This window comes from Oryctolagus cuniculus, chromosome 5 (genome assembly GCF_051225735.1).
Source record: "Oryctolagus cuniculus isolate XC-2025 breed Fujian yellow rabbit chromosome 5, ASM5122573v1, whole genome shotgun sequence".
In the NCBI taxonomy this organism is placed as follows: domain Eukaryota; kingdom Metazoa; phylum Chordata; class Mammalia; order Lagomorpha; family Leporidae; genus Oryctolagus; species Oryctolagus cuniculus.
This window is the reverse complement of record NC_142871.1, coordinates 18,137,786-18,163,374: the sequence shown is the minus strand read 5'-3', so window position 1 is coordinate 18,163,374 and position 25,589 is coordinate 18,137,786. Positions and strand designations below refer to the sequence as shown.

General features: G+C 49.1%; 2 protein-coding genes and 1 pseudogene across 3 annotated transcripts; 2 read left to right on the top strand and 1 right to left on the bottom strand.

Moving 5' to 3' along the window:
- Positions 1-4,944: 4,944 nt before the first annotated feature.
- Positions 4,945-17,916, bottom strand: RAET1E (retinoic acid early transcript 1E). 2 transcript variants are annotated; one of them, XM_089332580.1, is made up of 7 exons: positions 17,779-17,916; positions 12,316-12,426; positions 10,806-10,970; positions 9,899-10,162; positions 9,389-9,658; positions 8,593-8,721; positions 4,945-5,550 (listed from the first exon to the last, which is right to left on the bottom strand). In XM_089332580.1, the coding sequence occupies exons 3-6, from the start codon at positions 10,921-10,923 to the stop codon at positions 8,603-8,605; spliced, it is 771 nt and encodes a 256-aa protein (XP_089188706.1). In that variant the 5' UTR covers positions 10,924-10,970; positions 12,316-12,426; positions 17,779-17,916; the 3' UTR covers positions 4,945-5,550; positions 8,593-8,602. The 2 variants fall into 2 exon arrangements, with proteins under 2 accessions (XP_089188706.1, XP_089188707.1); XM_089332581.1 differs by lacking the exon at positions 17,779-17,916 and adding an exon at positions 13,321-13,431.
- LOC100342754 (dehydrodolichyl diphosphate synthase complex subunit NUS1 pseudogene) lies at positions 13,253-14,265 on the top strand (annotated as a pseudogene).
- Positions 17,917-18,311: 395 nt separating the features above from the next.
- LOC103347295 (UL16-binding protein 1) lies at positions 18,312-24,603 on the top strand. Its single transcript, XM_089332579.1, has 4 exons — positions 18,312-18,413; positions 20,338-20,595; positions 20,986-22,770; positions 23,574-24,603. Exons 1-3 carry the CDS (start codon positions 18,326-18,328, stop codon positions 21,267-21,269), a joined length of 630 nt encoding a protein of 209 aa, XP_089188705.1. The 5' UTR covers positions 18,312-18,325; the 3' UTR covers positions 21,270-22,770; positions 23,574-24,603.
- Positions 24,604-25,589: the final 986 nt, after the last annotated feature.

The following is a 25,589-nucleotide window of genomic DNA, read 5'->3' as shown; positions in this document are numbered from 1 at the left end:
GGGACAGAATCCAGCGCCCCAACCGGAACTAGAACCTGGGGTGCCGGCGCCGCAGGTGGAGGATTAGCCTAGTGAGCCGCGGCGCTGGCCATCTAGGACAAATTTTAACCTGGAAAATGAATCCAAGAGGGAAATCCTGACAGGTACCTGTAGGGGTAGTGAAAAGAAGCAAAGAAGGCCCATTGCAACTGGGTTAGAGTTGCTTTGGTTTCAGGGGTTTTACATAGACCCAATTACCTGGGTTAATTTGTATTGGAGAGGAGTTGAGGTTTGGTTTAGGGAGAAAAGAATCCAAGAAGCAGGGTAGGAGTTTCTGTGTCTGGGCTGCTGTTGGACTGTAGTCTCCAAGAGAGGAAAGTAAAGAGGGAAAGTTCCCTTAAAAAATGCAGCCAACAAGAAGGCTAAGCTGGTATGGAAAGTGGGGTGTGATGCAAATTCACATAAGCACATTGGGAAGGACAGAAAGCCGGGCAGCTTGAGTCTGAAGCTTAAGTTTTGTGAGATGGGTCTTAATGAAGCCGTTTGCTTTGTCCACCTTGCTTAGGGATTGTGGGTGATATGGGATGTGCTGTTTCCAGCTTATGTTTAGGGCCATGAATAGCCCCCTGGGCAATCTGAGAAGTGAAAGCTGGCCCATGGTCTGCCTTAGTTTGGGGAGGCCAAACTGAGGGATGATGCTTTCTTTTACAAGAAAAGTTATTTCCGCTTCCACCTTTCCTGACAAGCAAGGGAAGGCCTTCACCCACCCAGAAAAGACAGGTAAATACTTTGTCTTTTCTACTAGAGGCAAATGATAAAGTCTGTCTGCCAGTCCTGTCCACACATTTGCCCTCTGGCCTGGTGGGTGGGGAAAGATAGGGGTCTAAGATGGCACTGGGGGAAGGTCTTTTGGCAGATGGGACAGGAATGAGCGATAACACAGAGGTGGGAAAGATAAAGGTCATCTGTGAGGCAGGAAAGTAGAATGAGGGGTTTGCTGCCTACATGAAATTGGTTGTGAAGGGAGGTGAGAAGACCCAAAGCTCCTTGTTGAATTATTACCTGGCCATTCTTAAGAAACCAGCTGGTCTGTGTAATTGCTCCTTGTAAGGGTGAATTCATCTTTTCTTCTGGTGGGTACAGGGGATGGTCAAAGGGGAGGGTGAAAAGCAGGGAGATTGGTGGGAAGTTGGTCTGGGCAACCTGCTATTTTGCCTGTCAGCTTTGTTGTTTCCAGCTGCAATAAATGACTTGTTTTTGTTTTTCTTTTTGTTTTGTTTTTGGTATTCCCTGCAATGGAGGATGGCTACTTGCTGTGGAAGTATTGCTGCCTGAATTAATTTTAGAATGAGAATGCCTCTGATGATGGGGCAGCCCCAGGTTGTAATATATCCTCCTTCTGACCAAATGGGAGCATAGCATATATGATATGATAGGTAGGTTTGAAGCCCTATATATATTTACTTTTGGGCCTTTGGTCAGAGTGAGTGTTCAGCAAGGGCAGTAAGTTCTGCCTGTTGTGAGGTGGTACCTGAAGATAAAGGACTTGACTCTATAATAAACTTGATAGTGATGACAGCATAGTCCGACAATGAGGAGCCCTTAGTCATAGGAGAGTTCTTATTTTTAAACCAGTAAGGGGTGTGTTCAGGTAAGGTGGAATCAGAGATGTTGTGAAAGGGGCTTACGAATAGAACAAGCCTTTAATCATAGTTGTCTTGGAAGTCTTTGGAGTTAGTGAGGCTAAGATTGGACAGAGAGTTGCTGGATTAAGAGAGAAGCATTTCCGAAGTGTAACATTAGGGTTTTGTAGAAGGATGGTGTGAAGCATTTGTAAACAGGTGGCGGAGATCATGAAAATGGACTGGTGAGACAAAAGGGCTTGAATAGCATGTGAGATGTGTACAGTGAGATTTTGAGAAACAGCCAGTTTTGACCTTCTAATATTAACTGTGAAGTTGCAAAAAGAATGGAAAGACAGGTTGTCCAATCCACCACAGTTTTATCCAGCTGTTTAGAGAAGTAAGCTATTGTTTGGTTTATTGGGGTCAGAAAATTGGGCAAGGAGTCCAAGTACAAAACCCCTTTCTGTGTCTATATATAAATGAAAGGGTTTAGAGGGATTTGGAAAGCAAGGGCCAGGGCTGAAATGAGGGCCTTTTTTAGTTGGATACATGCTATTCTGACAGAGGCCAAGGTTCAAGGGTGTGAATGGAATCTCCTGAGGATGCCCAATAGAGGGGTCTAGTGATAAGACTGACATTGGTTATCTATATATGGAAGAAACTGGACAATCCCAAAAGGACAATAAGACTGATTTTATTAAGGGATGAGGACTTGGTCAATTAAAGACTTATGGTCTTGGATAAGCCCCCAGGGTATGAGTGTAATGTGTAATCCTAGATAGGTGACTTTGGTTTTGAACAACTGACCCCTTTGGGGAAAAACTTGATATTCCCAGTGGGCTAGGAAGTTGAGGAGTTGAATTGTCTGAGAAATTATTGATTTAAGGGGAGGCTACACATGAGGAGGCCATCTATGTATAAGAGAAGAGTGCTGGGCTATAAAGACAATAGGAAGAGGTCATTTGATAAAACCTGCCTGAAGATGTGGGGACTATCGCAAAACACCTGAGGGAAGACTGTCCAGGTTTGCTGTCGGGGAATTTTATTACAGAAATCTGTCCAGGGAAATTCAAAAAGATCTTGAGAGGAAGGGTCAAGTGGGATAGTAAAGAGAATTTCCTTGAGGTTTATTACAGTGAAGTAACTAGTCTGTTGGGTATAGAAGAGAGAAGTGTTAGGGACAACTGGAACTATGGGGATTATAGCCTCATTTATGATAGGTAAATCTTGCACCAAGGTAGTTGGGGGAGAACAAGAAGAAGGAGGAGAATGGGATAGATAAGGAGAGGATGGGGGTAGGCATCATGGCATAGCAGGTAAAGCCACCACCTGCAATGCTGGCATCCCATATGGGTGCTGGTTGAAGTCCTGGCTGCCCTACTTCTGATCCAGCTCCCTGCTAGTGTCCTGGGAAGGCAATGGAAGATGGCCTAAGCCCCTGGGCTCCTGCCACCCACCTGAGAGACCTAGAAGAAGCTCCTGGCTCCTGGCTCCTGGCTCCTGGCTTTGGCTCAGCCCAGCTTTGGTCATTGTAGCTGTCTGAGAAGTGAAAGATCTCTCTCTCTCTCTCTCTCTCTCTCTCTCTCTCTCTCTCTCCCCATTCAAATAAATAACTATATCCTTTAAAAATGGAGGAGGAGGGAACAAATCCTCTCAGGGTGGTTGTTTGGAGTGGGAATATATGGTGGGGAGAGAGCATGGAGAAGGAGGCTGAGATGAGGTTTGGAGGGTGAGAAGGATTCCTCAGAGGGTGCTGGGGGCATAATGAGGATGGGGCAGAGGGGAATGACCAGCAGAATCAAAGTCAAGATCAGACTTTAGGGGCTCAGGGGCTACAGGTTTGGCTCTTCCCCTAAGAGGCTCAGGGGGTTGGGGGTTTAATCTACCTGAGGAGGGGAATCTTATAGGTGGTGAAGACTGACAGAGTGAAGGGTGATTATGAGCTAGAAGAATGCCTGTACATAGGGAACCTCAGATGGTTTTCCATTGAGGTTGATGAAGTTGTATATGTCTTGGAGAATTTAGGAGTCAAGGGTCCCATTTTGGGGCCATTGCCTATTACTTTCTTATCTATATTGCAGCCAAACTGAATTTCAGAAAAAGATGAGTCTCTGGATTCATTTACCCACCATGTATAGGGTCTTAAGATTATGGAGACACTTAAGAGGAGGAGTCCTAGAGAGTCACAATGGCTGGATCTCTTACTCCACCTTAAAATAGGAAGACTGTCTCTGAGCTCCAGGCATCCCTGGGGTTGGAGGTGTTGAGCTAGAGGGGATTATCCCAAGCCACAGGAGGGACCTTGAGCTAGTGCTAGGATTTTCAGACCAGAGAAAAAATGTGGCAGGGCCATCCTGAGGGGACTCAGAAGGACTGACCTCACTTCCCTGGAGCTTGACAAGAGTGGTATGTCCAAGGAGCAATGGAGAAGAGGAGATTCTCCACGGACCAACTGCCTCAGAATCACCTTCCTGGGTTTTGGCAACAAATGTTAGATTTAGGGGTCTTAACTGAGATTTCAGCCAACCCAGAAGCAGATGGGGAATCCCTTTTTAAGCTACTTGTTGGGGAGGGGGTCTTGTGTATATACGGAAATCCACATGGATCACAATAAGGTAGGCCTGAATGTGCAGAAAGCCCCATTGGCATTTGTCAGCTGAAGCCTTTTATTTACAATGTATATTCTGTCTGGTATGTCTTGGGAGACACACTCATAAAAGTGTGTGCTTGGCTGATGGAATACTGAGCAATAGGTTTTAGGGTATCTATTTGCACCTGATTTGATCAGATTTGGGATTAACTATTTGTGCCCTAATGGCCTAACAGATCTTAACACTGTTGAATATCAAGTTTCCAGACATTCTTGGGTTTATTGTTATCTTTTATGTTCTATTGGTCTATTCTTTCTATATCTACATTAACACATCATTCTTTTAAATACCATATATTTAAAATAAGTTTTAGTATCAAATATAGTGAATTTAAGTAAATCTTTTGAATTCTCACATACACACCTGAGTAACACCACATAGATCAACAGTATTTTTAACACATAGAAGCTCCCTGAGGCCTTTTTCTACCCAACCACCTTTCTTAGGGGTAACCCCTATTTTAGCTTATATTACCATTAACTGTTTTTCAGCTTCATTTAATGAACCAAGATATTACAGTTTGACAACCTCATGTGTGTTGCTGTGTGTCACAGTATTTTTGTGTTGTACAGAATTCACAGTGTAGTATAAACAGTGTAAATGTATGAAGGTAACGTGAATACCCATCAGTTGTTTCCCAGCTTGGGACTACAATGAATAAGCCTGCCAGGAACATTCCTGAGTATGTCTTTTTTTTTTTTAAAAAAAAAGATTTATTTTATTTATTTGAAAGACAGAGCCACAGAGAGAGGTAAAGACAGAGAGGTCTTTCATCTTCTGGTTCACTCCCCAGATGACTGCAATGACTGGACCTGCGCCAATCCTCAGCCAGGAGCCAGGAGCTTCTTCCAGGTCTCCCATGTGGGTACAGGGGCTCAAGGACTTGGGCCAACCTCTACTGCTTTCCCAGGCCATAGCAGAGAGCTGGATCAGAAGAGGAGCAGCAGGAACTCGAACCGGCACCCATATGGAATGCTGGTGCCTCGGGCCAGGGCTTCAACCTGCTGCGCCACAGTGCCGGCTCCCTGAGTATGTCTTTTAGTGGATGCATGCTTATATGTCATATCCATGGTTGACAATCAGAAAAAGAACTCTTTTCCCAAATTCCATAAATTACTGATATGCTTCATGGGAGCGGGAAGAGTGTTAGGACTGACATCAATATGGTGCATTTAAAAAGATTGACATTCTCTGGTGCCCATGTAGAGATGAAAGAGCCCGAAAACAGCAACCGCCAGGCATTAAGGAACTCTGGTGAGCTGAGCCACGCTCTCTGGTGTGGAGTGTTCTTCAACCTTTAGAAGAGAAGCAGGTGTTTGCTTTAGATTCGGGGGAAACACTGGGACAGGTCATCTTAGGCCCATGTCCTGCCTCTGGTCTCCTGATTTGAGACACTCCCAGTCCACCCCTCTGTGGTGCCATTTAGCTTTGGCCACTCTTTTCTCTCCTCCATTCAATCAACTAAAGCAGTGCCCAGGAATGCTAATGATGTCGAAATAGGATTGTCTCATGGACACACACAGCTCTCTGTGTTCCTCTGGGGCGGTGGGGTGGGGGTTCCTCCCTGTGATAGGAAGCCCAGTGAGTCACAAGGGGAGGCTCTTCCTACCAGTGGACCCATGCCTGGGCCTGCCCTGCCTGTTAATTCTATTCAGATCAGTTGTTGAGCCCTGCCCAACTCCTGCCCAGTATAGGAGTGAATTTCTCCAATTAAGTATAGGTGCCAGGAAGAGGCTGGCAGAGCCAGGAACCTCCAGGAGTCCATTCAGGCCCAATCTCCTTTAAGTCCTCACTGTTCAGACCCATTTTGTAAAACTGGTCTTCTGCCTCCTTCCTGCTCACTAATCCCATTTGTTACTGAGAGTGACACCTGATTGCCAACTTGCTTGGTTGGGGCAGTAGCTCCTTGACAGTGACTTCCACCAGGGGTAGGGCTAGACCTTTGTGCCTGCAGCTGTTTGGATGAGACAGATCTGGATCCACCTTGCTCCTGTCCCCACCTGAGGCTGGGCATGCACATCCCTTGTGCTTCTGCCACCACCACACACACAGGAGTCCTGATGAACAGAGTCCTGCTCGGGAAAGCTGTATCTTGCCAGCTCGCTTGAACACTGTGGTTAGCTCACCTTTCTTCATGGTACCCAGGCTTAAGGCAGAGACAGGCTTCAATCTTGGCATTATTTTAAGCAACTAACAGGGTGGAGCCACTTCTTATATCAGAATCATTGGACATCACTGAGCCATGGATGGTGCAAGTGATTTTCCTCATCGTAGTGAATCTTAACTTTGGAATCCTCAGAGAGCTCCAGGAACTATAACTCCAACCCTAGACTTCCCATCATTCGAAATGCCATGCTGAAGCTTTTGGGGGGTCTTCAGCTATCTCAGGCCAGTCATTATGAGAACAAAGAAAGCGATTAAAGAAAGAATTTTTAGGGTTATGGCAGTGATGGAGAAAGAGTGCGAGCTAATGGAAGAAATTTGGCATTTTACCTGGCATATAATAGTTTTCCCCTTCACTGTATACATATGTGTGTATCTATATCTATATATATAGATAGATACATATAGCTATATTAATATATCTGTGTATATAGATACATATACACAAACATGCACACAGAGGTCTTCATAAAGTTTTAGAAAATCCATATGAATAGCTGCATGGATTTCAATTTCTTGGAATATATATATATATATACACACACACACATACATTATTTCTTATGTATTTTATTCTAATCATAAAAGTATATAATCTATTTGTAATTTAATTCATTGTACCATTGAGTATATTCCTGATGGGAGAGAACTTTGTGAAGACATGAATGAGAATTAAAGTCTTTCCTTAAATTTTTTAAACACTTTTTTTGGTTGTTGAAATGTGACATCCCTACAGGAAAGTGAACAAATCTTAAGCAGCAAGCTTGATTGATTCTTATCTTGATGTATTCTAAAGCCAGAATCTACCTGCATAGTAATCTGTCAGATCAAGTTGTTGATAATTACACAAGGTATCCAGTGCTCTCTGACTTCTATTACTAAAGATTTGTTTTGTTTGCTTATGAAATTCATATAATAGAATCATACAATGATGTCCTTTTGTGTCTGACATTTTCCTTCTGTCTAAAGAGTCATACATTTCACATGAGTCATAGGCCCTATCTGTGACAACCATTCGCATTTTGTGTAGCAATAGTTTAATCTTTGTTCCCATATAATGTTCCATCTGTGAATGTATCCCACTTTATCCTTCCTACTGAGCCTGTGCTGTAGGGTATTTGAGTATATTAATAGATATATCAGTTCACATGTCTTATTCACCCCTGGCCCTATACCTTTGTGTCATGACATTGAGTGAGTCAGCACGACTTGTAGATTCTGCATGGAAATAACAGTACACAAAAGTGAGTGTGAACATATAAATAAATTTCATTAAAACTCAGTAAATATATATATAAGTACATATATTCCTATATATAATATATGTATATATGATATATACATATGTGTATATATAGAATATATTCCTAACTCACATTCCTCTTACCCAAATAGGAGAAAATGCCAGTAGCAACTCTAATTGTTCCTGACATGGAGGGAAATTAGATGGAAAGAGTGTCAGAGTAAAACTGAAAGTGATTGGGAGCCTATGTCTTATTTTGGACACTGTATTTCCCAATATTTTAGCCCCCTGTTGCAAATTGTTCAAGATGGCTAAGTCAGTACATTGTAAGGACCCTTTTTAGGTCATGGAAGGAGCTCCTGTAAATGAGGATTTCTAAAGCTGAGGCTTCATTAGCTTCCTGGAAAGTCCATCTCTGAGTGGGAAATGATGTGATTCCATTGGGAGCCAGCCTGCCATTAAAGGCTTGCTTTACCTTCTAGGATTGGTCTAACATGGTCACCTTCTCTTGGTCCAGGGAAGATGAGGAAGGTGATAGATCATCTCCTTGGACGTTAAGGAAAATGGTTCAGAGAAGTCATGCAACCCAGAGAGCAAGCAACATTCCATCAAAGGGCTGGGGGAATGGAGACAACACCCCGCCGAGTCTTTCCAGATCTTAGACCCTGCCCCACTGTGGAGGAGATTCTAGTTTTGTTGCTTCTATCCCTGTACTTCTGTGCTGCCTGAACCAGCCTCCTCTGCCCCAGCGACTGAGCAGACCTCAGCCTGCCTGTGGAGTTGGGAGTGGTGCTAGATCTAAGGAAGGGCACCATTTCTGTGGAGGGATGGATGAGTGGACAGGGCTGTGCGCAGGACCCAGGAGTCACTTCTGTCTTCTCTTTACTAGACCAATCCCTCCCCAAGAACCAGAAGGCAGCTTGCTCCTCACCGTCCACAGCTCATGTTCTTATAATGGCCATTTTGAAGATGACAATCAGGACTAAGCAGATGCAGACCGCTGCGATGATCCCCAGTATCAATAAAAACTGGTTAGTGTTTGCAGTCTTCATTGTTGGTACTAAAACAAAAAGCACAAACCCTGTCAAACATAAAATGAGACCTTCCCCTTTGCTGCTCTCCCCAGGAAGCCGTTGGTGCCCACATTTTGGCTGAGTCATTATGTGACTATTATTCTTCCAGTTCCTAGGATATAAAGATGAGACTGGTGGTGTCCTGTTCTCACGGGACTCATTTCTACTGATGTAGACAGCCAAGATCCATCCAGTTGCCACACCACTTGACATATTTACTGTGGGTAGAGTGTTTAAGAGGATGACACCATGATTAGGGCTTAATTCTGACTGGGGAAGTTGATGAAGGCTCCATGAGAAGTGACATTGGAACTGGCTGAAGAGTAACTGTCACAGAGGCAGAAGGAAGGCGAGGAAGTTTCAGTGGTCACACACACTTGGGGGCCATTTCCCAGACCATTTAGTGTAAGATGGCCGGTTAAAGAGGGAAGGGGATTCTATACAGAGGAAGAAACAGTGGGAGGTGAGATGGTGGGAAATCCTTGAGGCAGTCACTGACCCTCTACACATGAACCCCACCAAGAATCAATCCATCAAGTTTTCCATCGCACACACACATACTGACATCCACAGGGGGAAGGCATTAAGGCCTTTAAAGAGTCACCACCTCCTCCTCACCCTGCTCAGGTACCTCCGGGTAACTCAGTGGCCTACCTGGCATCTCCTCCCAGTGCTCTAAGAATTCTTTGAACCAGTGATTGCAATCCCCCAATGAGATCTTCCGCAAAAACTCTGCCAGGTCCCTGTTCTTCTCCCACTTCTCCTTGAGCTCTCCGTCCTTGGTATTAACTGTGGTCCAGTTCATGTTCATTGCATCAAAAATCAGGAACATCTTCCTCTCGATGCTGCTGAACTGCCAGGTCGCACCAGTGCTCTGTTCTCCTTTGCGATGGCAAAGCATCGTGGCCAGCAGGCTAGGCAGATCTGCAATCAACACACGAAGCATCATTCCTGACTCTGACAAATCCATCACCTCCCAGCAGGGCAAGTGCTTCTCTGCACATTTAGGGGCCCATATTCCTTTCTCCCTGACTTGCCTTCTCCTGCTCATTTGGTCCCAGGTGTCTCTAAGGTTGTGCCTATGTCCAGCTCTTTTACACAACTACTTCCAAAGCCGCCTCCACCAGACCCCCTGTCTGTGTCCCCACCCCGTGCCATGCTCACCTCTGGTTTTGTTTTCCTGCAGTGTGACATCAGGTAGGATCATCCTGAGCTCTTGCCCGACTTCTCCCAGTGTTTGGGTCAATTGTTCCCAGGCTTTGGTGGCATTGACCTGCTCTCCCAGAGCCCCCAAAGGTTTGACCCTATTGCTGTTGCTGTCATATTGGAGGAAAGGTGCTGTATCCACTGAGCCCTGCACTACAAACCAGGGCTGTCCAGGACTGGCCCGAGATCTGACAGTGAATTCCAGGCAAAGAGAGTGAGCATCTATGAGAGAAAAAACAAGGAGAAGGACTGGGACAGGGAGAAAATGGTCATTGGACCCCACACATCTGTGAGCCCTAGACTCCTTCTCATTGGTCTGGCCAGCAGAGGCAGGAGTTTCTATCCTAGACCCCCTCAATCTTCTGGACCCTTAGCCCTGTCTCACCTTGAGCTGGGTGGGGTTAATGAGATGCTTTGATGCCCCCATGGACTCCTTGGGCCCCTGTCAGGAGGGTTCATCTGACAATTATTTTTAGTGACATCTGTCAGGTTCTGATGTGCAAATTACAAGACAGGGTCTCCCTGATACTTAAAACAGTGGAACAGAAGGGATTTTTCAACAGATAGGAAAAGCAGGCATCACAGGACACAGGAAAGATGCATCATGAGTCCCAGGAGTCCAGGAAAAAAAAGCTCCTGGCAGTAGAGAGAGAGCTGCCACATGTGAGCTCTGTGTCTGCCAGGGTGCCATGAGCCAACTGTCTGTAACACCCTTTCCAGCAAAACCATGCCTTCCCTCCCATCTTGAAGATGAGGTGTCCACCTGCTTGGGACCTGCTAGGAGCACCAATCTCCTTTATACTCTCTTCGTGTTTCTCCCCCTTCCCTCCTCCTCAGCCAGGTCTTGCAACCCCAGGGCACTCACAGTTCCGAGACAGCAGCACTGGCTGCCAAAGACTTGCAGGGTACGCCAGAGACATTCTGCAGAGAGCGGCAAGTACAACGTAGTTGAATGCATGCATAGCCAACCTCTTCTCTTCCATGGTGTGGGCTCGGGCCAGTCTGTATCCTTGAAACACTGATGACCTACCTGTTGAAATCCAAATGAAGAGAAGTTTTGTTGAGGGGGAGTTTTGTAAGCATCAACACATAAATACTAAGAACCAGAAAAGGACTAGTAGGTGGCCATTGTGGTGCACCAGGTTAAGCCTTTGCACAGGACCCCCACGTGGTATATCAGACTGTCTGAGATCAAGTCCTGCTTTCAGTTTTTTAAAAAGCATTCATTTTATTTATTTGAAAGGTAGAGTTACACAGAGCAGAGAAGAGATGGGGGGTGGTGGAGAGAGAGGGGTCTTCTGTCTGTTGGTTTACTCCTCCAATAGATGCAATGGCCAGGGCTGCGCCAGTCTGAAGCCAGGATCCAGGAGCATCTTCCAGATCTCCCATATGGGTGCAGAGGCCCAAACACTTGGTTCATCTTCCTATGCTTTATCAGGCACATAAGCAGGGAGCTGGACTGGAAGTGCAGCAACCAGATTGGAACTGGTACCCGTATGTGATGCTGGCACTGCAGGCAGAGGCTTAACCTGATGTGCCACAACACTGGCCCCATGCTTTCACTTCTAATCCAGCTTCCTGTTAATGTGCATATATTAGCCTTTTCTGTTGCTGGCATTATTTGGGGGAAATGAATCAATAGATTGAAAATTTCTGCCTATCTCCATCTCTCTCTTTGTCACTATGCCCTTCAAATAAAAATAAATAAATAAAACTTTTAATAAAAAGCATTAAAGAAAAGGAGACATTAAAAAACAAAGTTCAGTTTGAGAAACCTCTCTCCTCTCTCATCATCACTTCAAATCACCTTCTGGGAGGCGCAGGATTGCTGTTATGTGAGCGTCTTTGTTCTGCCCTCCTTCCCCCAACTTCCCCTCCTCCCCTCCCCTCTCTTCCTCTTCTCTCCTTTTCCCTCCCCCCCTCCTACCCTCTCTTCTCTCCCATCTCCATGTTTCTCCCATGTTCACGCCGCCTCTCCCACCACCCCTCTCCCATTCTAACCCTTCTCTCTGACATGAGTGTACAAGTGCAGCCCAGTGTTACTCCCACTCGCTGATGCCCTGCAGCCACTGGTCTCCCATCGCGGATGGGCCACATCACAGGGTCCAGCAGAACCCAGACCTCAAGAAGCACCGAGTGGTTCATCAGTAGGAAGGGTCCTGGGCTCTGATTTGGAATTCTGGAACTTAGTAGAAGTTAACGCTTCAGCGTAGCTTTGGACTTTCCACCTGAGGTTTCCTCTTAACGTTTTATGGCTTTGCTCCCTTTCCCCCTCACTTTTACAGATGTTCCATGTTTGCATTTTATCCCCCACTCTGAGTCAGCCCCAGCCACTCTCACAGGATACCCCAGACCGGAAGCCTTAAACAACAAACCTCCGCTGCTCACAGTTCTGGAGGCTGGGAAATCCAAGGTCAAGGAGCCGGCAGATCAAGTGGATGTCCAGGGCACTCTCTGGTGTGCTGACAGGTGTCTTATACTTTCTCCTGGTAGAGAGACATGAACGAAACCTCCTGAGTCACGCAGGCTCCATCCGTTTACCCAGTCCTGTTGTGAAAGCTCTGTGCAGTGCATGCCCGTTGCAGAGATTCCTGCACAGGAACTGGTTCAGACACGGTAACACCACCCGTGACTCATGCCATGTTTGAGCTCCACCCTGTGCCAGGGATCCCGGTGGTTACTTGAAGTGTAAGACCTGTTTGGTGATACCCTGGGGCAGACCAGGGGCTCTCATCATGCTCTCAAGGGCTCTCATTCTGGGAGTGTGAATGGGCGGCTTTCTTTAACTCAACCAAACAGACCGCAAAGTTGAATAAGGGTGAGCAGAGCCTGGAGAGGGGAGAGGGGAGGGAAGGATGGGATGGGGAGAGGTGGGTCAGGGGGACAAAGTCGCAGTTAGACAGAGGGAATGTGTGCTGATACTCTGTGGTAGAGCAGGGTGACAGCAGGCAATACCATGTTCGGTGTACTTCAAAGTAGTTGCGAGGGTAGACTTGCAATGTTTCACCTCAAAGGAATGATAAATGTAGTGGACAGACTAGTTACCTTGATTTGATCATCACACAATGTATCAAAGTGTTGTATCATACCCCGTCAATTTATGCAATTATGTCAACTAAAAATAAAATAAAATTTGAGGAAGATGGCGGCGGGGGGCGAGGTGAGGTGTTGGCGGTAGAAAGGGGTTCGGGCACGGGGCGGGGGTGGGGGGACCCGGAGCGATGGCCCGCGCGGTCGCCGGGGCGGATAAAAAGCCGTCGCGCCGCGGGTGTGGGAGGGAGGGAGGGGAAGGGGCCCGAGCGCCACAAGAGTATGACGGGGCTGTACGAACTGGTGCGGCGGGTGCTGCACGCGCAGCTCTGCCTGCACCGCACGCTCACCTCCGCGTTCGCGTTCGGTTCGGCACCTAGAACTGGATCTGGCGGCGCTGCTGTCGCGCCGCCTCCGCTGCGGTCCTAGCGCCGCTCGGCTTCACGCTCCGCAAGCCTCGGGCCTTGGCAGGAACCACCGGCACTACCGGCACCCGCGCTGGGGCCGGGTCTGGCCTCCGCCCACCCCCGGCTGCGCTGGCGCGCGGACGGCAGTTCCCTGGACAAGCTGCCTGTGCACTTGGGCTTCGTGATCACCGAGGAGGAGCCGGAGCCCAGCTTCTCGGACATCGCGAGCCTCGTAGTGTGGTGTATGGCCGTGGGCATCTCCTACATTAGCGTCTACGACCACCAAGGTATTTTCAAAAGAAACAAGTCCAGACTGATGGATGAAATTTTAAAACAGCAACAGGAACTTCTGGGCCTGGATTGTTCCAAATACTCAACAGGGTTTGCAAATAGTAATGACAAAGATGATCAAGTTTTAAATTGCCATTCAGCAGTGCAGGTGCTGTCCCCAGAAGGTGGAAAAGCAGATATTGTGAGAGCTGCTCAGGACTTTTGCCAGTTAGTAGCCCAGCAGCAGAAGAAATCCACAGATTTGCATGTAGATATGTTAGACAGTTTACTTAGTTCAAATGGTTTCCCTGATCCTGATTTAGTATTGAAGTTTGGTCCTGTGGACAGCACATTAGGCTTTCTTCCCCTGGCACATCAGATGGACTGAGATTGTCTCTTTGCCTTCCCACCTAAACATCAGTTATGAGGACTTTTTCTCTGCCCTTCGTCAATATGCAGCCTGCGAACAACGTCTGGGAAAGTAGTCATCCCTGGTTGTGTAATTTGATTTCAGGCTTTTGGAGAAAAGGACCCAAGTGACTCTGATGTTTACAAACCACCTGTGAGACCTGTACACACCTAGTTCATACCCTCACAATGTATCAACACATACAAAAAGTGTCTTACTTGAGAGCGAGTGAGTGTGTGTGTGTGTGTGTGTATGCACGTGTGTATGTATGGAAATAAACTTATAAATGGGAGAAGTATTGGAGAAGGAAATATGTAGACCTGCAACTTTGCGCAAATAACAATGATGTTTTAGGAGCTGAAATTCCAGTTATAAAGACTTCAGCCTCTATTACTTCCCTGTTTTTGTGGGGAGAAGAGGAGGTGACTAGAATAGTTTTGGTTGTTGTTTGGGGAGAAGGGAGTAATTTTTGTTCAGTCTTTCCTAGTGACCAAACTTTCATTTTTAAGACTAATATTCTGCTTATTAAGTGGAAGTATTCTGAATTTGAGGGTGCTTCAGAGGAGTGGAGTCCTGTGTTGCTCACATGATAAAGACTCTCGCCGTCAAAGCAGAGGGAATACCTACCTTCATATATCCGTCCATTTTCATTTCTTACTTCATTATATTCAGACAGGGTGACCAGAAAGTGTCCTCTGGTATCTCTTACCTGGTGTCTGAGTTGTGAAGATCATTTGAAAAAGAATTCTTACTACACTGAAATTTAAGTATTGAATTAAGCAGTCAAAAAAAAAAAAAAAGGTGAATAAGTTGTAATGTTACAGAGAAGATAGAAAATTTCCTTAAAGAGGAAGGACAGTTTTTCTTTTTTGTTGGTGGGTAATATGCTGTCTAGTACCTAAAGTTGGTTTTAAGAATGTTTCCATTAACTGTTTTTTATTTAAAATAAGCATTTGAGTAAAGTGAGCAAGCAGCTCTTTTCCTCAAAAATGACCTGTTTCTTTATGGAATAACACCCAGGAATTTATTCAGTAAATCCCAATGGTGACTTTGCATAAAAGACCTTTAAATAGGATTAAGACCTATATGGTAAAGAAAATGTTACCAAAGTCTACAAAAATATTTAATTTTACACGTTCTCTTTTATGACAGAGAACAGCACTGATTCTGTTATTTTGGAAATAAATAAATGATTTCTTTCGTTTTTTTTTTTTTTGACAGGCAGAGTGGACAATGAGAGAGAGAGACAGAGAGAAAGGTCTTCCTTTTGCTGTTGGTTCACCCTCAGCACCGCGCTGATCCGAAGGCAGGAGCCAGGTGCTTCTCCTGGTCTCCCATGGGGTGCAGGGCCCAAGCACTAGGGCCATCCTCCACTGCACTCCCTGGCCATAGCAGAGAGCTGGCCTGGAAGAGGGGCAACTGGGATAGAATCCGGTGCCCGATGGGGACTAGAACCCGGAGTGCCAGCACCATTAGGCAGAGGATTAGCCTATTGAGCCGCGGTGCCGGAAGCAGCCACTTTCAAGGCTGTGTTGGGGTCCTGCCTTCCTTCCTCTCTGCAGCCTCCTTTCCTCTTGCTGGCGGCTCCACTTCCCACCCAGCTCCCTGCTATGGCCTGGGAAAAGCAGCGGAAGACGGCCCAAGTGCTTGGGCCCCTGCACTCACGTGGGAGACCTGGAGGAAGCTCCTGAATTCCACTCGGCCTTGCCCTGGCCATTGTGACCATCAGGGGTGTGAACCAGCAGATGGAAGACCTCTCTCTCTCTGTCTCTTCCTTTCGTCTGTAACTCTGCCTTTCAAATAAACAAATTTAAAAAAGTCAAGCTGAGATTACCAACAGCAAGGATATAAAATGTGGAGGGGTTACGACAAGATTCACTTAGCATCAAGTACCGGTGTGTGAGGTTAGGCAATGAAATTAGTGTGTAGAGAGGTTAATTTTATTTTGCTGTTGATATTCAGAGATCGCTTTTTGTCAAATTTGATTTGACATCTTAATTCTGTAAAATATTGAAACACCCCCAAAGTCAAATTTACAGAAGCAGATGTGCTCAAACAAGCCCAGCTTCTAAGTCTGCGGAAAGACTGTGTAGTGAGTGAGCATCTCTCTGTGAGACTGTCCCCACAACGGCCTTCCCCACCCCCAGCCTGGCCCCGCCCTCAGGACAGCTCCTCTGCCCTCCTCCCTCTTCTTGCTGGTCCCCACACTGCTGTGCAGCAACTTCCTCTCATTCTTTTGTTACAGTAATTAACTGGTGACACTTTTTTTTTTTTAAGATTTATTTATTTATTTAAAAGGCAGAGTTACAGAGATGTAGAGACAGAGAGAGATCTTCCATCCCCTGGTTAACTTCCCCAGATGACTGCCATAGCCAGAGTTGAGCCACTTGAAGCCAGGAGCCAGGAGCTTCTTCAGGGTCTCCCATGTGGGTGCAGGGGCCCAAGGATTGAGGCGTCTTCTAAAGCTTTCCCAGGCCATAGCAGAGAGTTGGATCGGAAGAGGAGCAGCTGGGACTAGAACCAGCGCCCATGTGGGATGCCGGCACTGCAGACGGCGGCTTTACCCGCTATGCCCCAGCTCCAGCCTTCCAGTCTTTCGCTTCATAAACAGATGACGATGGATTACCTACAGCGTGATACAGTCACGCCACCAACGCCAGGCAGAGTTCAAAAGAAGTAAATCGATTCTTGGAAGATGTTCAAGATGTACTGTTTTGATTTACAAGCCAGGGACAGTGGAGCGTGTAGCTATATTTTCAACATAAGCATCGTGGCGCCGAGCGTGGCTGGCGCGCTGGAGGGTGCAGCTGGCCGGGCCCCTGGGCGCAAAGGCGGCGACGCCCATCCCGATGCTTCGTTTGGCTGCCTTTGGCTCCGCCCGCCAGCAATGAATAAAACTGCCATCCCTCAGGAAGTGCAGGGCTCAAAAGAGACTCAAGAAAGAGACTACTTAGAAAGTGTGTGTTTTCCCCATTCACATTTAGACCACTTTTATCAGGATGTATAAGCATGGAAAAAGAAACATTTTTCATGTCATTAATTTAATAATATTAAACAGCAGAAGTGGTGAAAATAGCCAATGGTGGCGGGGATAAAACCTGTGCAAGGCTGAAAGAGCTAAAAATAAACTCCAAACATATTCTGGACAGCAAAACCCGAACATTCCCACTAAGTTATTGTCCTTGAAAAAGGCAGGAAAATAAAAAAGATAACAAATTAGTGCCAAAAAGCCACCACTGATTAACCATGAAGGCATTTGGAAAATGGAAATGTGGAAAAATGCAAAAGGCTGCTTTAAACAGGACAGCCAAATCACTTCTGAATCTGACTTGGAGAACAGCTTTAAGGCTTTCTGTTATGCACACCGTGGTCTGGGCCACCGTGCAGGTGCTGGACTCTGGCCTTTGGATTGGACAGAAGCGTCCCAAGGAGCAACTCCACTGGCCACTGGCTGCGCAGCCTCCGCACCCCTTTAACACCAGAGCCCTGTTAGCTCTGAGCACTCAGGGCAGGACAGGGCAGGTCGAGTTGTCTGGCAGGGGACTGAGCTTCTCACTTGCTGCCCCTCCAACTACTGAAAACAAACAAACAAACAAAAAAACTGCTCAAAAAGACGCGAGCAGAAAATCAGTAAAAGAGACAGGAGAAATCTCACACACATTTAACGAAAGCAGCAAACTTCAACAGGGAGAAAAATTTCCAACAACAGTGCTGGAATTTACCTTGTGGGAGACAGCCCTGCCCCCTGTTTTAGACTCAGCTCCGCGGCTCACTAGGCTAATCCTCCGCCTTGTGGTCGGGGCGCCGGATTCTGTCCCGGTTGCTCCTCTTCCAGTCCAGCTCTCTGCTGTGGCCAGGGAATGCAGTGGAGGATGGCCCAAGTGCTTGGGCCCTGCACCCCATGGGAGACCAGGAGAAGCACCTGGCTCCTGGCTTCAGATCAGCACAGTGTGCCGGCCGAAGCGCGCCGGCTGCGGCGGCCATTGGAGGGTGAACAAATGGCAAAAAAGGAAGTCCTTTCTCTCAGCCGCAGTCAGAAACTTGAAACAGGAGTGGTATAATTCTTGGAACAGGAAGTGAGTGGTAAAGCCTGACAATGAATTAACTCAATTACCTCAGCGCGGCCAAAAGTTCACCCTCCCTTCCACCCTCCACCGGACTTTTAAGCCAATAACCGCTCGCTCTGGTTTGTAAAGAGGGGAGGAGCGGCGGCGTTGGGGTGCTTAAATACCAGGGCTCACACGCCTCCGAGCTGACACTCACTCCAGGATGGAGCTGCTGCCTGGGCACGGCTTCTCTTCCCTGCTGCTTCTACTGCTGCCTCTGCTGGCAGCTGGGCTCTGGGCACCGCCGGCTGGTGAGTGCTTTCAGGGCAGGGCACAGGGCAGGGAGAGAGGATGGGGACCTCCTCGCGGGCCTGCGCTTCTCTGTGGAGGCTTCTCCCAGAAGTCACAGGAGGAGGATGGGAGGGGGTGTGGAAACTGCTGGAGCCCCAGCCCCGTCCTGGGGAAGGTGGGCGCTGAGCCAGGGTGCACGCGGATGAGAGCGCACCCTGCCTGGAGGCGACTTCGGCCATCCCCCGACCCCGCCTGCAACCACAAACTCCCCTTCCAACCACCAGCGCCTACTTGCTATGGCACCTCTCAGCGCCTACTTGCTGTGGCACCCCTCACAGCCTCATCCTGACACTTCCCTCCTGAGTTGCTGAGTCCCTGTGAGCCTCTGAGCCAGTCTCAGCACGGGACCAGGAACGCCGGGCTTCCAGTCCAATCTGTCCCTTTCTCATCTGGCAGGTCCTGACTTCTCCCCTACCTGATGGTGATGGCGATGGCGCCTATCCCCTGCCTGAGGCCGTCCCAGGCAAGAACACCCCCAGCCCAGGACCCTAAGTCGAAGGAGTGGGGACACCATCCCCCCACCCCCAACCTGTGTTCAGGCACCTCACCCCCAACCTGTGTTCAGGCACACTGTGTGTGTGAGAGTCAGCAGTGGATTCTGTCCTGTGGTGGCTTTTGGTGGCCGCAGGGAGAGGAGTGGGGTCCTGTGGTTGCAGCGTTACTGCTACTCCTGTGCTGTCCAGCGGAGTCCTGGGTCCACATGGGGACACTCCCTGCAGCCGAGGGGTGAGCTCACCTCGGAGTGAGTGGTGCTGCCTTGCACTGGCATCAGTGGACAGGCTCCCTGCTCCTGCACCCCAGCAGGAGTTCGTCAGAGGCAAGGGGCATGGGTGGCTCCAGCTCAGGAAACTGAAGATCTGGGCTCGAGTTCTGTGATTTACCCAGGACCAGTGTCCATGGGATGCGCGTGGAGATTGCGGTTCCTGGTGGTGGATGTTGGAGTCCTCGTGTGCTTATTCCCCGAGTTACCCAGGCTTTTCTACAACCAGAGTCCTGCAGTAAAAGCTGTTGCTGTCTCTCACTGTAAACCTGTGACTGCCTTGACCTTTCCTAAGAAAGAGTTTCCTCTCCTCTCACTGGGTCCCGCTCAGTGCTGCTGTTTTCAGTCCTCGTCTGGACAGGAGATTTGGCCTCAGGTGCGGGTAGGGGAGGCGGTCATCATCCAGCCACTGTGCTAACTGCTTCTGCCAGCTTCTTCCCGGTGTGTGGTGTCAGCCCTGGTTGGGTCCACGTAGGAGCATGTGTGCGTGCACTCAGGTGACAGGTGCACTCCTGTATGTCCACCTGTCTGTTCACACTCTTCTCTGTAGGACCCCCCAGCTGACTGATCTGCCCTGATCGCCCACTCCTGCCATACTCTGGAAACCGTGTTTCTCAATGCTTCCCTCCTATGCACACCTGTCTTGGTCTTTCTTTTGCCTCTTGGAGTCAGTTCGGCTAGAAGCTCGGAGAAGACAGTGGCTGTCCAGGGACCACCCACACCAGGCTTCCCCTGCTGCTGCCTGGGCCAGCATCGTCTGCGCCAGCTTTCTGGAATGTCCATGTGGTTTGCACTTTCTTATCACGTGGTGTCGGAGTTTCTGTTCAGATGCGTGTGAGCTTAGGTACTGTGTATGCTTACACAGGACTCCTGTCACCAGCCCCCTCCGAGTCTAGTGGGCCATGCCGAGGACCCTGTGTACTTGGTCAGAGCACCTGAATGAATTACAAGGAGCACAGGTGGCAGAAAGTCGGGAGCCAGTGATGGAGTTGCAATGGCGGGAATTGATTTCCATGCGTCCCATCCCTGCCCTTCAGGTGGGCTCCTTAGACTTGGAGCTGGGGGAGAGGTTGAGTGTGAGTCCTTTTTCATCCCCACACCTCACTCGTGTTTCTCTTCCACAGATGCTCACTCCCTTTGCTACAACATAACTGTCAATCCCAAGGCCAGACCCAGACAGCAACGGTGTGATGTTCAGGTTCACGTGGATGACAGGATGATTCTGCACTGTGATTGCAGCTTCACTCAGATCAGCTTTTTTGACCCCCTTGGGAGGAAAGTGGATGCCATTGACAACTGGGCAGAGCAGACAGAAATGCTGCGAGACGTGGTGGACACCCTCAACCAGCAAGTGGTCGAAATGAAACATTCCACAAGCAAGGGTGAGCCTGAAAGACCCTGGGCAGAGGGCAGGTTTGTGAATAAGGACTGAAGATTTCCATGTGCAGAAATGGATACTGGGGTTCCTTTGGAGGCCCAGCAACAGGGCAGGAGTGGTAGGACATCAGGGCGAGGCGATGAAAAGGGGACGGGAGTGGAGGATCCCAGGTGGGGCAAAGGGTCTGTCAAGACTGATCTGGGCACGGGGAATTTCTTATGTTCCTGTGAAGTTGCAAGTTGGCCCCACTCAAGTGCCCCAGGAGGAAGTGCAGGATGCAGAGGACAGAGCAGTGCCAGGAGATACCAGAGGGACGGTTGGGAGAAGTGGATCCCAGGTGGGGCAGAGGACCTGTCAAGACTGATCTCTGACAATGTCTTTCCAATGGGGGCAGATCCCCCGAGCTTGCAGGGCAGGATGTGCTGCTGGTGTGGAGCCAGCGGCGGCAGGCACGGGTCCTGGCAGTTCAGCTTCGATGGACAGATCGGCCTCCTCCTTGACCCAAACGCCAGAAAGTGGACAGAGGTTCATCCTGGGGCCAGCTGGAATAAGACGACCTGGGAGAATGACAGGCAGCTGACTGAGTTCTTGCGGAAGGTGTCCATAGGAGACTGCCCAAGGTGGCTGGGGAAATTCTTGTTGCCCTGGAAGGTGATGTTGGAGACTACAGGTAACTAGGGATAGGGGTGGCGGGAAGGGGTGCTCTCTGGAGATGAGATGACGCCACCGTAGTGTGTGCATGCAAGGTGTGGGTGCTGTGTGCATGTGAGTGTGTTGTACCCGGGTGTGTGTGCATGCGAGGGTATGGGTGTGTGTGCATGTAAGGGTGTGGATGCTGGTGCGTGTGGTGTGGGAATGTGGGTGTGTATGAATGAGAGTGTGGGTGTGACGATTTATGTGTGCTGTGTGAGCCTGTGAGTGTCCTGTGCTATGTGTGTGCCAGGGTAGGGTGCTGTGTGCAGGTGTGTGTGAGCCTGTGTGTTTGAAAACACGATCCAGTGTGATGTGCCCCTCCCTATGACAACAGCAGCATCCACCGCTGTGCCTTCCCTCACACCTCTCCTCCTCCTCCTGCTCATCTCTTCCTCACGGTGTGTATTTCAGTCCCCTCACGTGCCCTCCTGCTGGCATCCACCCATGCCTGTCGCTGTTTCTAGACCTTCTCCCATCGCCATCCCCTCTTCCTAGAATACCAGTTCTCCCATTTCTCTGCTCTCTCTCTTTGGTCCTTCAGAACCATCTCCAGGTCCAGCTCCTGCCCCCCTTCCTGGCCACCACCCAGGAGGGATGGTCTGCATGGTTACCCTGGCTTCCTCTCTGGCAGATCTTTCCCATCCTCCCTCCGTGCTACTCCAGGACCTGTCACAGCAGCTGCTCAGTATAGGTGCCAGCTGTGTGCACGGCTGCCTTTAACAGGAGCAGGAGCTGGAAGGCCTCTCCTGGGGTTTGGAGTCTGGATGGGGGCCTCCATGTGGGGAGCAAACCGGACTAGACTGTTACTGGAATTAAGACTTATTCTATGCATCTGCTCTCCCACAATATGGCGCTGGGAGAGAAGTAAACAGCTTCCGCACAGCTGCCTCCAGTTCAACCAATTAACTGTAGGACTTGCTCCTGATTGGAGAGCAGCGTACTCGGCGTGTGGGCAGCCGAGTTGGGATTGGCGGAGGAGGACTATAAAGGAGGAGAGAGACGGCATGCACCGGGAACATCTAAGGGGAACATGTAGCTGAAGGAACACCTGTGCAGCCCCCGAGAGAACCGGCCGGCGGTGTGCCGCTCCCCTGCGGAAGTGGGGAATGCGGCCAGGGGGAACTGCCCTTCCACGGAGGTGGAAGGGATAGTAGCCAACCCGGGAAGAACCAGCAGCAAACCCGGGGAGGGCCGAGCAGACGAAAGAACAGCGCAGGGTCCTGTGTTGCTCCTCCACGAAGAGGGGGAGCGACATAATGGTGCCGTGACTCGGATATGAAGCCTAGGCAGGGTTTAGTGTCGTTCCTCCATGAAGAGGGGGAGCGACACCTCCAGTCTTCTGCTTCCATTTCAGCGTGGCCACCCACAACCTTAGGAGTAGTTGCATCCAAGGCCACGGCCACCATGCCCATGCCCTGGGCCTTTTTCCTGCTCCTCACCAGCTCAGTCCTCCTTGTCGTGCAAGGGGAGCCATTCTGAGTGACAGGTATGGAGGGCAGCATTGGGAGGGAAGCAGAGGGCAGATGGGATTGGCTGGGATGATGGCAGAGGGAATTCCCCAAGTCCAGTCCTGTCCCCTGGACTGCACTGTCTCATTCTGGAAATGAGACGAGGAAATCAGTCCTCATGTCCCTCAGAAGCATTAACTGGGACCAGCTCAGCCCTGAGTTCTAATGAATTCTCACTGTCAGGAGCCAGCCTGGTGGAGGGGGGGGGGCCCTTTCCTACACCAGGTTCAGCAGCTGGTTCATGGCCTGTGGGTTGAAGAAGGCTTAGCCAGCTCAGGATTGTGTAGCGCAGATTCAGGGCCCAGTCACGGGATATTGGGGCACAGGAACACAGGCACAGGGTTTGTGGGCAGCAAGCAGCATGGACGCTCCACTCGAGGAGTCGTTGTCAGAGATTCCATCCTCAAAGCAAAGAGGATGCTGACCCCTTCCCAGGATGAGGGGTGGGAAGGATTTTGTAACCCAGCTCCTAAGGCAGAGGGCAGGGCGTTCCTGGTACCAGAGAACCTGTAAAAGGTCTTGGTCCCCCTGCAGGAAGAGAACTCTGGGATGCTCCAAGGTTAAAATGAACAAGCAAGGTCTGTTGTAAGCAAAGTCAACTCTCAGGGCAGGAGAGCGGGTGGGCAGGTGTATAGCATCTGTGCTGAGAATCTGAGGAAGATTCCTTCTTTATTGCATCTGATGGGGGGGGGGGGTGGAGAATTCCTGAGATGGGAGGAGGACTCTAGGAGTAGCCGGGGCTGTCCTGGAGCAGGGAATCACCTGTCTTTTCTCTAACCAGGGCTTCTCCCATCTGTGATGCTGGAATCACAACCACAGTGACCGCACTGCTGACATGACACTGCCTATCTGGACATTCACCACTGGGTGCCTTTGGAGTTGTTGGGCCGTGGAAAGTGCTTGCAGCCCTCTTGGGCCTCTGGGGTCTACTCACGTCGAGCTGTGTGCACTGAGAGCTCCCCTACCCAGGGACTTTGGCCTCTGACTTCTTCTTCTGGGAAGCAGGACAAGCCTCTGTCTCCTGTGACCTCATCAGGCTGAGGAAGGATGTAGGCCCTGCCTAGGCCAGGAGCCCAGATTCCGTGCTGAGTGGTCCAGAGTCTTTATATGGAAGCGTTAGGCTTGAGGGAACAAGGGAAGTCCTAGGAAACTTGGTCGAAGAGACCCTTTTATTTTTTAAGCTTTGTATCATTGACACCTGGAAGAGCCCAGTTTAAGATCCAAGTTATAAAGAGAAACACGGAATATAAGAAGGAGAGTGACTGCAAGCAGCCGTGCCAGTGAGAGTTTGAATCCAGACTGCAAGACACTGCCTGTGCCCTCCTTCTCGTGTTAGTTTTTTACCATTTTGTTTTTATGTATTGATTCTGTATTTTAACCTGTCATGAGCCATTAGCCCAAGTTCAGGAACATTGGTGCTATGACTTGGATCACATCTCTTCACTATTTGTGCTTGTCATTCCCTGTTCTACCAATGGCCCAGCGACCCAATGCAGCGCACTCCACTGTGGGAGATCCCGTGAGACTGCCTGCCTAGCCCATGCAGTTATCTGAGTGCTGGCAGGCCCAGGAGCCCCAGGAATGTTTCCCCCAGCCCTGCCTCTGCCAATCAGGTAAACCGCTCCTGGGTGTGGCCCAGGCCCACCTGGAAAGCTAGGAGCCTATGTGACCTTCAAGCTGATTGAGAAGCATAGTGGCACCAATACCACCTTCAGCTATAGAATTAGTGCTGCCCTGAATCAGTTAGGTGCCCTCTGCCTGCCCTTTACAAGGTGTGCTTGGTGCTAATAAAGCTGTCGTGTGCCCTGAAACTTGTCTCCGGTGTGTCTTATGGAAGAGTGCTGGTGCCCCACCCATGCAGACAGTGCGCGGGACTCCCAGGATGAGCCCGCGACTGGCACCCAATGTGAGGTGTGAATGCAGGTGCAGGCCCACAATGCCTCTCTGCTAGGTGAAGAGGGTACCTCTGTCCCCTTCTAGGGACTGCAGACACAGTCGTTGGCTCCCCATGTGGACATGGTTAATAATGGCTGGCCAAGGTTTCTAACTTTACTTATCTTTCTACCTCCACACTGTCCCTTATGTGTGCACTGTGTTTGAGCACCATCCCAGGAAGGAAGCTCCCATGGGGATAGTGAGACTGCCCTGGGCACCTGGTCGCAGCATAGGACCTGGATCAGAGAGTGCATGCTACTCCATCCCTGTAGGCTGGGCCTTCCAGCTGCTCCAGGGAAGCTGGATAGGGAGCTTGGGGGATGCATGCCAGGGGGAGGGGTGCATTCCTAGGGAGCCCAGGTGAAATCTGAAACCCCAGACTCCTCTCTCCCCAGTTTCAGGCTAGCTTGGGTTCCTTGCAGGACAGAGCCACTCTCAGAACACCTACCTGGCTTTTTAAGGGCTTGGCCTCACCCTGCCAGAGGAAAAAGCGAGGCTGCTCTGTGGCTTGTAAGCTTTTCCACTCTAAGCAAGCTCTCTAGGATGGATCATTTGTGTTAGCAGCCTTCATTTACGTTTTGACAAATTTATATTTTGATGGGATTGAGGATTTTGCCAACATTGGACTGAAAAAAATAATTAGTGTGACAACATAGGAGATGGTATATCAAATAGACCCCAAGGGCCGACAAATGTATTTTGAGCTAGTCAGTGTGTCTCAGAATGGCAGATACAATAAGAATTGAGTTTATTATTTTAGAATCAGTAGGACAAGCAGAAAAATGACAAAGGATCTTAAGACCACATTGCCAAGGGAGGGAAGTTGAAAACTATTGATGTTGGTGGATAGCAAATGCTGAAG

What these genes read in the sequence shown, in the direction of transcription:
- RAET1E (XM_089332580.1), bottom strand. Translation starts at nt 10,923, where the DNA reads ATGGAAGAGAAGAGGTTGGCTATGCATGCATTCAACTACGTTGTACTT. An exon ending in GCAGGAAAACAAAACCAGAG is followed by an intron (nt 9,659 to 9,898) that starts GTGAGCATGGCA and finishes TGTTGATTGCAG; the next exon opens with ATCTGCCTAGCCTGCTGGCC. An exon ending in GCACTGGGAGGAGATGCCAG is followed by an intron (nt 8,722 to 9,388) that starts GTAGGCCACTGA and finishes TTTTTGTTTTAG; the next exon opens with TACCAACAATGAAGACTGCA.
- LOC103347295 (XM_089332579.1), top strand. Translation starts at nt 18,326, where the DNA reads ATGGAGCTGCTGCCTGGGCACGGCTTCTCTTCCCTGCTGCTTCTACTG. An exon ending in GCTCTGGGCACCGCCGGCTG is followed by an intron (nt 18,414 to 20,337) that starts GTGAGTGCTTTC and finishes TCTCTTCCACAG; the next exon opens with ATGCTCACTCCCTTTGCTAC. An exon ending in GAAACATTCCACAAGCAAGG is followed by an intron (nt 20,596 to 20,985) that starts GTGAGCCTGAAA and finishes CAATGGGGGCAG; the next exon opens with ATCCCCCGAGCTTGCAGGGC.